The sequence below is a fragment of the Pelobates fuscus genome, chromosome 2, assembly GCF_036172605.1.
Source record: "Pelobates fuscus isolate aPelFus1 chromosome 2, aPelFus1.pri, whole genome shotgun sequence".
NCBI lineage: Eukaryota > Metazoa > Chordata > Amphibia > Anura > Pelobatidae > Pelobates > Pelobates fuscus.
In genome coordinates, this window is record NC_086318.1 from 393,097,522 (window position 1) to 393,110,824 (window position 13,303).

Genomic DNA, 13,303 nt, shown 5'->3' on the forward strand with positions numbered 1-13,303 from the left:
CTGATCTCTTTTAACCATATAGTCCCTAATTAACCTTTTGAGTTGTTTAGATCAGCTCATTATCTGGTTAAAGATCTACGGTGTACGTGTATGTAAAGTGTTGATAGAAGTTTTACATGTAGAGTAACTATTAGAAAATATAATAAATGTGTCTAGCCTGCTGAGTTGAAGATGAAAATTGCTATGCTCGTGAAAAGCAGATACATGATGTTCAGGAAGTTAAGAATTTAACTAATTTGAAATAGGTGAAGATGCTGACAAACGTATGGGAGTCATGATATTTTTTCCACTCCAATAATTTTATCTTACTCTTTACGGTTCACAGGATGGAAAGGTTACATGTATCACAGGCACAGAGAATACTGACAGAATATCAACCCTCCCTTCCAAGATCATATTGTTTTACCACTTACATGGAATATAGCCTTAACTTAATCTGCCATAACCCCTTTTCAGTAATTGAAAAGATGCAAGAGCCATGATTAAAACGGGTTATAATGAAGCCAAAATAAATATCCAAAGTTGTAATTTATTTTAATTGCTTTTAATTTTTTTCAGATACTTTCTCTTTCCCCATGTCTCCAAAGATGCATCTGTCTGCTGTGATAATTGCCAGTAGTAGGCTGGTAGAATAACCCACTGGTGCCTAAGTGCTGGAGTAATTAGATGCCACAAGAAACATTGGAGAAACTTGCTGAATCTGACAAAACTATATTCTTAAACAAATGTATTTTAATAGAAAATGCCAACATTCTACAGGAAAAACAAATTAAAATATTGAGTGACTGGTGAATGTCCAGACTGGACCAAAATATCACGAGTGCGCTGCTCAAGTGCAAAGTTTTGGCTCATTAGTAGTTCTACGTTTAGGCTCATTAGAGCCTTAATCGTGCATCGGCTCTAAGGAGCCGAAACACTGCCCTACTGAGGTCACTTACCCTCTAATAGACTTTGACCACTTGTTTCCTGGAGTGCTGCCCATTTTTCTATTCTTCCTGGTGCTGGGACGGATTGGTGGTGTGCATTCGTGCGGAGCATCTCCTGGGAGAGTGGTTGGATTGATAGATGGAACCAGAGTGTGGGGTGGTTTGTTTCCTGGTAAACGTTTATTTTATTCACAGATCAAGTGGGAATAGAGCAATAAAGGAAAAAAGAAGAGAAGGAAAATAAAAATCTATACATATAATATGCATTTGACACATGTATAAAATATAAATATATATATATATTTTTTTTTACTGGTTTTCCTTTATTGGTGACTTTTTCTCACTTGATCTGTGAACCACATGGTGGGAAAAATAATCTTAGATCTATATTTTGTAGTACACTGTCCCATTTTTGCACCCTTTTGGTTCCTCTGATTTGCTTCTGAACTAGGTTTCTAGTATATATATTTTGCCGAGTGGAACTGATATATAGAGGTAATTCAGGTGTTCAAAAAAATATTTTAATTTAGGGGAAGATAGCTGAATTTACTCGCATGCACAAGTATTATGTGTTTAGTAATATGTTTTGCCTCCAATTAACTAGACTCTCCATATACAAAAAAACTAAATAAAAAAAATTGAAGCTTTGCAGCATGTCGGCCATATGAAACAATATATAATATTTTAATAAAGCCAACCCAATTGACATATATGTTGACACTGAAGGTGAAATTTGAAAAGTCAAAGGTTAGTGAATACTCAAATATTTAAGAAAGGTTGAGGACCTACTTAGATTGAGTGTGATAACTACCATCTTGCACTGTGATATACATTAAGACGCAAGAAACTCTGGTCTAGCAGACTTTTGGTTAATTTAAACATGAGAAGGTCCAACAGGAGGTTGAAATGTTTCTATTTTTTTGTACTGATATATTTATGCAGATTTAATTGAATACTTTATGCATATTGGGTAAATGTTATGTATTTGGGACAATTCATTCTTGCATTCTAGAGTTTAGTAGGTAGGCATATGATATAAATAGGCTTTTTATGCCTTTCAGTAATGAGCTCCATAAATAGAAGACAGAAATCTAAATTGTGAACCTTCCTTAAAGACACATTTAGACACACAAATGGTTATCATGCGAATACTTTATATTTACTGTGCTGCTAAACCTTAGAAACAAATATGTATAAGTTTTGTTTTTTTAAAGATTGGAAGAAAATTAATTATTCAAGAACAAAAAGGAACACACATAAAAAGTAAAAACATAAAAAGTAAAAAGTATTTTATGCAAAGAAAAAACAAAAACAGAATAGTTTGAACTACATCTAAACATACTGGCAACTCTGTCACATTGGAATACTAAGGAACAGTGAGTGATATATCACTACCTCTGTGTTTACTTTATGTCCACTCGTTGGCAATACAGCATATCTGCAGTTCCTAAGTGACAAACGTTGTAGTTTGTTTATAGTAATGTTACCTACTGTTGTTATAAGGAATTATTCATGCTTTTACCACACCCTGACTTCTATTTGAAACTGCAAGGAGAGTTTCTATTTTTTAATAGAAAGGTGCATTGTCAGCTGAAGGAAACAAAACTCTTAAAATTTTTGCAACTTCCTAAATTTGAACAAAATGCTAGCTACGTACGGTGAGTAGGAGAGGATCCAGAAACATATCTATATAAATGTTATGTATTTGGGACAAATCATGCTGATACCACAGGTTTAAATAAACACGTGTGAGTATTACACCATGCATGTCTGATTATTCTGAGAATTTTAGTGTAATATCTTATTTACAAAACGACATAATTTTATATCTCCTGTTTTTGTTGCATATCCTACTGTATATAATTCGGATTTCCAATATATGTACTGTTCTGTATTAACTATGTTTCTCGTCCCTGAAACATAAAATACTATTAAGGGTTTTTTCACTACACTCCTCGTAGCAGTGAATAGAAAAGCCAAATGATAAATAACAAAGCTGTCCGTTTAACTAAGTAGGAGAATTTCTCCAGTTTGAGTACTTTGGCCTATGTTTTGCAATGATGCTTTTAATTCACTGCAATTTCCCATGTCAGTGGATAAACCCATATACTGTATACTCTATGTACGTAGCTTTGTTTTGGATATACTACACCAGATAAGTTGTTTCATTTTCCACTCCTTTTCTACGTATTTTTTTATTGTACGAATGACAAGAAAATATCTTTGCTTTAAAATAAACAAGGCTTTTCACATTTAAACAATGTTTGTTCTATAAATCCTCAATAACGTAGTTGAAAATTAAAACGGGCCTATAGCTAATAAATACTAAGAAGTAAAGAGTCATATCTGGGGGGGGGGGGGGTAAATAACAATAAGCACATTTTAACAGAAAATGATTTTGCTGTTTAATTCAATGTTGCCCTGCTTAGTAAGTGATGCTTGCTTGCAGTGATGAGCTGCTATTAGATCAATTGAAATGAATGCCATAGGATTCTGTATATGCCCCTTAAGTACATAATGGAATGAAAGGGATTAACTGAGCTGGTGGAGACGTTCTGTCTGAATGTATCATTAGTATTCCTGAAACGTTGACAAACTTTGCATCATTCCATATATTATGGTACAACGTGTGCTGCAGGTATTTAATTCCCTTCCTGTCTCAGACTTAGCAAAGGAAGAGTTTCTAACTCCAGTCTTACGGAGAGTTCCTGGTATGCAGTGATTATTAACTGCCAAAAGTAGTGATTTTAATTTTGTGGAAAAAAAGACAGAGGGAAGTAGCGCCTTACAGGTATCCTTGAGATCCAATCAGGAGAATTCTGAATTTATTGAATTTGAAATATTGGAATATTGAATTTTCCTGATTAGATCTTGAGGATACTTTTAAGTTGCTGGTTCCTCCTGTCCATTTTCCACACCATCCACAACCAGAAAAAGAGAGACTCTGGTTTGAGTTGCTCATGCTGTCTACCCGCACTACAAACAAGCGCTAGAGACTTTACATTTTGTACGATTTTAATGTTGAGGCTGATCAGTGTAAATTTGTAGGACAAGATCAAACTGCATAGACAAGAATAGCTCTGGTGGAGCCTAATTCAGTTCTAAATGAAGGCTGACTGTTGCTCACATATGTCTGTCCAAATGCTCAGGGCCGGTGCAAGGATTCTTGTCGCCCGAGGCAGCAATCCATTTTGCCGCCCCCTCATAAAGGCGACTACATTCTCTTACAGGTTTATTCACTAAATTCTGAATTGCAATGAAGAGACATTTAGGGAAGAAAACACTCATCTAGTATATGCATCCATATACACACAATGCCCAATACATCCATCCACACAAACTGCCTATTACATACAATCAACCATACACACACAGCCCAATATATAAATACACACACGGCCTAATACATACATTCATACACTCTTACTGCCTAATGCATAGATCAATACACTCTTTTTCAATGCATTTATGTAATTTGTAGTAATATTGAGATTTAATTTATGTTACTGCGAACATTTTTTCAGTTTAAAATATGCTATTAATATATATTTGAAATATAATTTAATATATATGTTACTAATTACATGGTCTCACACACACACACACACACACACACACACACACACACACACTAGCACACACACTGTCACTCACACTCTGACATACATACACATTTTCACTAATACACTTTTACTGAAATACAGTGTCACATACACATTCTCACTAACACACACTCTCACTGACATACAGTGTCAGTTACACACTTTCACAAACACTAACACAATGTCACTAACACACTTTCACTAACAGTGTCACTTACACACTCTCAATAGCATACAGTGTCACTTACACACTTTCACTGACATACACAATGTCACAGTCACTAACACACACAGTGACACTCACAAACACTCTCACTGACATACACATTAGTTTCACTTATACACACACACACTCACTGACATACAGTGTCACTTACACACTCTAACTGACATGCACAATGTCATCTACACACAGTAACTAACACACACACTGTCACTGACATGCACACACAGTTTCACTTACACACTCTCACTAACACACACACACACACACACACTGTCACTCAAGCACAAACTCACACCACTTTACATAGTGTCACACTTTATTTACACACACAAACACAGCAATTTACCATCATACACTCATACTCATAATCAGTTCCACTTACCTTCAGATGGATCATTTATGAATGAAGGAGAGGGGTCCAGCCTGCAGGTCGCTGCTGTTGTTCCTGATGGGGGAGCAGGAGAGCAGTGAACTGTGAGCACAGGCTACTTCCTGTTCCCCTCAGAGTGCTTCCGGTGTTCACAGTCAGGGGGCAGCTGGGATACTAAGTCATGTCCCGGCTTTCCCTGTCTGCAGGAAGCACAGTGCTCTGCTTGGAAGCTGGGGTTACAGCATACCCCGCTCCCGAGCAGGCAAGCTGCTGCAGAGAGAGCCCAGCAGCTGAATGGCTGTGCTGGGGATGGCTAAGGAGACGCCCATCCAGCACACCAGCCCCAGGCAGCAACAGGGCAGCCCACTCCTGGTGGGTGCCCCCCAGAGGCCGGCACCCCAGGCAAATGCCTTATTCAATTAATGGTAGCTCCGGCCCTGCACATGCTTCTTCTCAAAAACTGTAAAATTAAGCTTTTTTATTTTGATTTATGTAATAATTTCACAAATGTGGGTTGTCAGATGTTGCCAAATGTATCCCCTAAAATACAAAATCGCTGACTCGGAAAATCTCTTCAATGGGCTCTTTTGGTTTATTATATGCAATCCTCTTATTGTTCCTCCACAATAAACATTTAAATGTATAAACTTCATTATTTTGCAGTTCTACAGAACTTGTCAGTGCTCTTTTGTCCCTAAATTAAGTATTCCTCTTATCTGCCTCTACTCTGACAGGAGTAGTTAATTTATGCAAATTACCTAGTCTTAGTATAATGTCTTATTAGTAATTATAACATTATTTGTGACACTTGTCACATACTCAAAATAAAACGGACAAAACATTTTAAAAATGGGTTTTTTTTTTCAAGATTACTGCATTTTTAAATACAAACACAAACACACAAAATAAAGCCATGTGCTTAAACTCCCACTAGTTGTTGGCGGCAGCAATAGTTACAGTATTTATAAGCCTCATTACATAGAACAGAAGCCAAAAAGAGTTACCTGTGCTCTCTAGCAAGTCCCAATACACATTTAAATAACTGGAGGTTATTTCGTGACTGGATTTTTATATGACCAACTGCCCTTTGCCCCTGGCTTTTGGAGGAGCCTGATTGCCAGCCTCCTCCCTCATGACTATGGGCCTGGGGTGCATTGCCATTTAAACAGACTATTTGGGGCTTATTGGCTTTTAAAAAAGACTGTTTCTGCCCATTTGAATCCATGGGAAGATGTGTATCTTCCCCTCCCCCGATTCATGTCTATTGTTCCAGCAGGGCGTTGTCCCAGGCACACTGCCAGACCAGTTGGAACTTGCTGTTTTGCCCCTCCTCGGTCTCTCATCAGCTCTTGGTGTGTTTTAACCCCATGGTGATTTGACTGTGGTTGTTGGATCTGAGCGCTGTTCGGATATAGGGAGCGCTCAGATCCAAGCTCTCTGGGGATAGGTTGAATGTGGGGGTTCTGTTAAGTCTAATAGGAATGATGTATTTTTGTGTTTTTACGGTTGTGAATAGAGCCATTTTCTGTATGCTGGAGGTAATTGGCTTACCACACCCAAGCCATGCTTGCAGATGGTCACAAAGGGACTTTCAACTAACTTTTGACCCACTGGACCAATTTGTATGATTTTGACGTATGTTTGTATTTGGAGTATGCTGATTCTGAAAATGTAAGTTATGTGAATGTGATGTATACTTTTAGAGTTATGAATATTGTGTAAAACTGTATTTTCCTGCCTGTGATAAATGTGTTCAGTAATTATATCACAGGCAGATGGGAGGATGTTGTGTGGGAGTGTCTGAGTGTATTGTACGTATTGATTGATTGATTGTTCTGCAAAACCCTGTGGGCAGTACTAGGTTTGTAGAATGTGAATAAAAGAGGCTGTATGTGCCAGTACAGGCAGTTCTACTTCACCCTCAATTTGGAGTGCCGTCTCTTATTGGGGGAATCTGCTACAAGGGATTGCTATGCTTGTCATACTCCCTTGCTAAATCACTATTAAGCTCTTGGAAAAGCTTGTTCCTGTTCTGCTACCTGAAGGAGTCTTCGGTGGTTATGGTGTCTGCTGGATTGCTTGAAGTCCTCAGGAAGCGCTAGGAGCATCCTTCAACGGAGGTACCCAGTCACGGTGCCAGGTGATCCGTTACATTTCGTATCACTCCAATGTCCATTTAAATGTAAGCTCACCTGTCACGTCATGGCAAAACATCTTAGGGGAGTCCCACACTAAAATAACTCCAATTGGTTTTTTTCAATGTAAATATTTTTTTAGGCAAAACTCAGCTGACATATTAAGTGATCCTAGGTTATAAAACATAGAAGCGCGTTCTGTGGTAAGAAGGATATTACGTTTTACCTGATCCCACGCGAGGCTGGAATAATGAAGCATAACTATCACAAAGAGAAAAAAAGTGAAAAACATACATTTGGTGAAAAATGTATATATGGAAACAAAAAGGTATACACTCCTAATCTTTAGAGCCAATTGGGTCTCTCTCAGAATTCTGCAGAAGCTGGTGTCTCAAAAAGGTTCCACCACACCCTTTGTAATATGAACTCCACTTTATGGGATCCAACAGTGTAGATTGTAACACAATAGTCAATATAGATGTGCTGAAGAATAATACCCATGTGGGACAGAGCCTATTGATCCGGCTCATGATGTGTCTGCTTTGCGTTACTGAGGGTAACACTCCCATGTAGTGAAGAGGACTGAACTGCAAGGTATATTATATATAAGCTAAAATATAAAAACAATAAAAAAAAGTTAGAAATATAAAAGTAAATTACTAAAGGAAAACTATAGGGTCAGGAACACAAACATGTATTCCTGACCCTATAGTGTTAAAACCACCATCTAGTCCCCCTGGACCTCCCTTGCCACCTTTAATATACTAAAATCTTACTTCTATTTAGGTCTGCAGCTGCTGGCTCCTTATTTTTAATTGTGTATGTTAAGCAAGAAAAGTCTTTTGGTAACCCAAGCTGTACCAATTTTCTTTTTATTGTATTTTATATGCACTTTTTTATTTTATTTTACTCTTCTTGGCATTTTCATCTGTTCCTGTACTCCAAGAAATCCGAGGTGGGGATCACTCCACCAACGCTTTATTAATAGAGCAGTGTTTCCTGCTCTAGACATGTGAGTATATTTTATTTATTTTATATCCTAATTTCATCATATTGAGAGCACTATTGCTGTCTTTTTATCCTATTTTGGAGCCCTGGATACCCAGACTGTATTAACGGACGTACTTCTCCTGCATATCCCATAAGTGGAGATTATACCACTGTACGCCCTCCACTCCAGACTTGGTTATAGCTCTTGCAAATGTGAGTGTACTACTTACTTTTTCATTTTACTTTATCTCTGGATCTCAACATATTGCACTATTGGCTGTTTTCGTATCTCCCTCTTGTCTCCTTACATATATGAATATCCTAAACTACTCGGATGGACCAACCCCTGAGGAAAAGTCCCCACAAGCACCTTAATCCTACCCTGCTGCTCTAGTGAGACTTTATTTTGAACTATTACTTCTGACTCTACTGGTGCAGCCTTTTCTGTTTTTTTTTTTTTGCACTATTTTCTGTTTCCCTGAAGGGTTTGGAGGGATCCCCTTCTTTTAGGTTGCTGCCCACCTACATATTGTTTGTAAATTAGCACTGACCTATTGTTGTATTCTCTGCTCTTTATCTGCCTGCTTGGCTGACATCATCAGTAGTAATTATCTGAGCCAATCACAATGCTTCCCCATAGGATTGGGTGAGACTGTCAGATAAGGATCAGAGCCGGCACAATTCAAACACAGCCCTGGCTAATCAGCATCTCCTCATAGAGATGAATTGAATCAATGCCTCTCTATGAGGAAAGTTCAGTGTCACCATGCAGAGGGTGGAGACACTGGCAGAGCTGCTCACTGTGCAGCACTGCCCCAGGGAGCACCTCTAGCTAGCAACCATCTGAGGAGTGGCCAGTGAAGTTATCACTAGGCTGGAATGTAAACACATTTTTTACAGCAAAAAGCCTGAAGGGAATGATTACACTCACCAGAACAAATGCAATAAGCTGTAGTTGTTCTGGTGACTATAGTGTCTCTTTAAAATAATGTCCAAAATGCCTCTAAAATCAAGACGTATTTTACAGCTTCGTAGCGGTTTCTTCATCTGCGTTTTGCCCAGTCCTTGTGTCTCGCTGTATAACATAATAAAATGCAGCATTAAAAAAAAAAAAGTAGTTTGTTTTGTCTGGATTAAATAAAGAGGAAAAAAGGAGAAGGAATTTTTATATTTTTTAAAATGGAAATTCTTTTAGGTAGTCATTATGATGTATACTGAAATGCACTGGAACACTGTGTTTTGTGTGTTTTTTATATTAATGGAGGATGCTTCTGCAATGTTCCTCTGGGAATGAAAAGCAGCCCTGAAAATAGACTCTATACCAGCTCCATAATGCATCGCGCCAGCATAGTGTGCACATATGAAAGCTGGAAAAAAAACAAAAACTGAAAATTATCACTCAAACGTGAAAGAAAGCACTCATAGGGCTTCAAAATAAACAAAAGAGCGGATTTGTTGTAAGCAGATGTGCATGTGCATATAATCAATGTTTCAGTCCAACTACCTTGACATATTAAGGAAAGTTCTGTAATTGGACTGAAATTTGGAATGTATATTATTGCACAGCAGTAAATAAAATGACGTTATCATGCTTATTTTGAAGTAACAAGAGTGTGCTCTTCACTTTGACTGACAACTGGATGTTCTCAGTCAACGCCAATTCAATTCCCATAGGAAAACACTGCACTTCACCGCACCAATCAGCATCTCCTCATAGAGATGCATTGCATCAATGCATTTCTATGGGGAGCGTTCAGCACCTCCATGCAGAGCGTGGAGATGCTCAACTTAGGTGCTGCACACTGTGCAGCACTGGACTAGGAAGCAGCTCTAATGAGTGTCTGAGTGACTGTCACTAGAGATGTTCCTAGGCAGCAATGTAAACACTGCCTTTTCTCTGAAAGGTAGCATTTACAGTTCTCAGCATACAGGGACCGGCTATAGACACCAGAACCACTACATTAATCTGTAGAAGTTCTGGTGACTATAGGGTCCCTTTACTACAAAGTCTCTCTCACCGTGTCTCTTTCCCCACAGCTCCTCTGTGTGTCTTATTCTCCCCTCCCCAGCCCCTCTGTGGGTCTCCTGTTCCCCTTTCCTAGGCCCTCTGTCTCTTTCTCTCCAGACCCCTCTGTGTCTTTTTCTCCCTAGCCTCTCCATGTATCTCATTCCACCCCCTCCAGCCTTACATGTGTATCATTACCACCGCCACCTCTCCATGCTTCTAAATCCATCCCCTCAGACATCCATGTGTCGCAATCCATCCCCCAGTCCTCCATGTGTCTCATTAGCTCCCTTAGCCCCTCCATATGTCTTATAAGACCCCCAGCCCTCCATGTGTCTCATTAGCCCCCCATTTGTCTCTATAGCCCCCCACCAAGCCCACCATGTGTCTCATTCCTCTCATTCCACCCCTCCAGCCTTACATGTGTCTCATTAGCCCCCCATCCCTCCATGTTTCTCAATCCATCCCCTCAGCCATCTATGTGTCAGCATCCATTCCCCCAGCCCTCCATGTGAATCATTATCCCCAGACATCCATGTGCCTTATTATCTCCATTTATCCCTACATAGGTCCCCATAGCCCCTCCCAGCCCTTCATGTGTTTCTATACACCCCTCCCAGCCATTCATGTGTCCCTAAACCCCCTCACAGCCCTTCATGTGTCCCTATAGCGCCCCCAGTCCCCATGTGTCCCATTAGTTCCCCCCAGCCCCAATGTGTCCCATTAGTTCCCCCCCAGCGTCCATGTTTCCCATTAGTTACCCCCATGTGTCCCATTAGCTCCCCCCATTTGTTGCATGCTCTAACAGAACCATAATTAATGAAGCCCATTTTCTCTAAAAAAAATAAAAACAAGTTTATCCAGAGAATGTTTTTTTTTTAACAATATTTATTTTATATGTTTTGCTCCTCTAAAGATCACAGTAGGATTTGTTTGGTAGAACTAACCTGTTCGTTCTCCTTGCTATAATTACAAATTAATAGAAACTTAGAATTCATATTTGTTTAGGGTTTTTTTTTTTAGTATTTCAACAATGAACATCTGCCTACGTTATTAATCTATTCCTTTGTTTTTTTTCCAATTAATTTGTTGCATAGCCTTTCATCAAGAAATAGTCTGCCTGTGTGTGATATGTCAGTTTATCTGTATAATATTTTTTAATACGTAGTAACTTACTTTTGTTTTGTTTTATAATTTGTTGCAAATACTTATTTTTTTTTTTTCATATGTTCTGCTGCTGTCTGGGACATGGTCACTCTTGCCAAGCTGCTGTGCATTCACAGAGAATGCACTTCAAAGCAAGGCAATCTCATCTGTGCATTCTCTCTCTCAGCTCTCTGTTAGCCAGCAATATTATGCTCTGTTGCATAATGGACATTTTTAGGCAGCTGTGCTTCCGTCAGTCTGCAGTATATTGTTTTTTAAAGTTATTTTTAAAGTCATGACCCTGTCAAATTCAAGCAAACCAGTTTCTTAACTGGGCTGTGTTCGTACAAAATTGAAGACCCTAAATTATACCGGAATAGTTTAGAAATCACTCAGCAATTAATTCCGAGACAATTTCCAATCTCTATCCCCCAAAATGAGAAAATAATTTGATTTGGAGTTTAAAATAAAAATACATAGTGTTGGTCTCTAGGACCCCAAAACTGCAAAGGTAGCCCCTCTGAGTAGCTTCACCATTCGATCACAAATATGTTAGGGTTATATGGTGTCCATTGTGCAGATAATCTTGAGTTATATTGTAATCATGGGGAACCCCAAAATGTCACAAGGCTGTTATTTTAATGCCAAGACGATGATTGAGTATTAAAAGGGGAGCCTTCTTTTACCATACTGTACTGTGTATTAGACAATGCTGAGTCTTGTTCTGTGGGCCCCATGATGATAACTTCACAGTGTTTGTACCTTTCTACATTAATAAGTTTTGGAGCTCCCTTGAATGCTTTGCCTCTCTGAGCCAGCCAAAAAAGATTACTGATATATACATATATCTACACTGTAGTCAGGTGGGACAGACCAGAAAATTACAAAACTTGCACGCACATTTAGTAAAATGTAGATCTTGATGCATTCAATAAATATAGCAAAGAGGTAGGATGCAGCACCTCATAAGCACCAAGATAAGACTCTTTGGTAGATCCCACTATGAGAACGACATCAAATATTCATGAAAGCCTTTATTGCTTGTTTTGTTCTCTAGTGCGTAGAGTTCTCTGTTGTAAATTACACAGATAACTTGGCACCTCTTTACAGTGGAACAGCTGGCTAACACTTTATCTCCCTGGTAACAAAGAAAATAGAAGTCTTCCTTTTTGTGAAAATACACTGATGCTGAAAAACAAATGAACATTCAATATTTGCATATTTCCATAACTGTAAAACCAAAACAATAGCTAAGTACTCGGAAGGGCTCTTACGATGTCCCTGGCTATGAAGGAGCAACTTTTATTTATTTTTTTAACAATGAATACAAATAAAGCTTATAATTATTCCTAGACATTGTGTGTAGGTAACAACGAAAGCTCTTCCCTTAGTAACGTTTCATCAAAAAATATGTATTTGTAATAATTCATCGTATTTTCTCAGTATCTACATTTTTTATTTATTTTTAAAGGTTTGTAAATGTGTATCTATTATGTTAGTAAAATATTTGAAAAACCTAACAAGCTCTAGGTTAAACGCTACTGTTTTTAGGCGCCTATCAAATTTCCAGTCCTGCTACCTCCACTGAGACTTATGAATTGTATGCATAAAGGTCTTACAGGTTTGCAAAATATGTCCCCACTTGAGGCTGTCCCTTAGCAATGCCAATAACTAAACTGGAATCGTAGTGGATCATGTGACTTGTTCATGGAAAAATTACATTCAGATTTTATCTTCTCACTTAAAGAACACTTCAAGCACCATAACTACTACAGAAACTGTGTTTATGGTGTCGGAAGTGCCCTGGCATCCCCCTCCCCCAGGTACATAGTCAAACCATGTGCTTATGGTTTTTGTTGGTTTAGCTAATTAGCTAAGTAATATCTGACTTTCTCAGTCATTA

At 38.5% G+C, this 13,303-nt stretch overlaps 1 protein-coding gene across 1 annotated transcript in view; it reads left to right on the forward strand.

Annotated features, from left to right (window-relative positions):
- Positions 1–2,531: 2,531 nt before the first annotated feature.
- The window catches only part of LOC134587457 (spermatogenesis-associated protein 7 homolog), a 222,910-nt gene continuing 212,138 nt past the window's right edge, over positions 2,532–13,303 (forward strand). Inside the window, exon 1 of the mRNA XM_063443834.1 lies at positions 2,532–2,584. Within this exon, the coding sequence (XP_063299904.1) occupies positions 2,569–2,584 (16 nt within the window). The 5' untranslated portion in view covers positions 2,532–2,568. The remainder of the gene's footprint in view (positions 2,585–13,303) is intronic.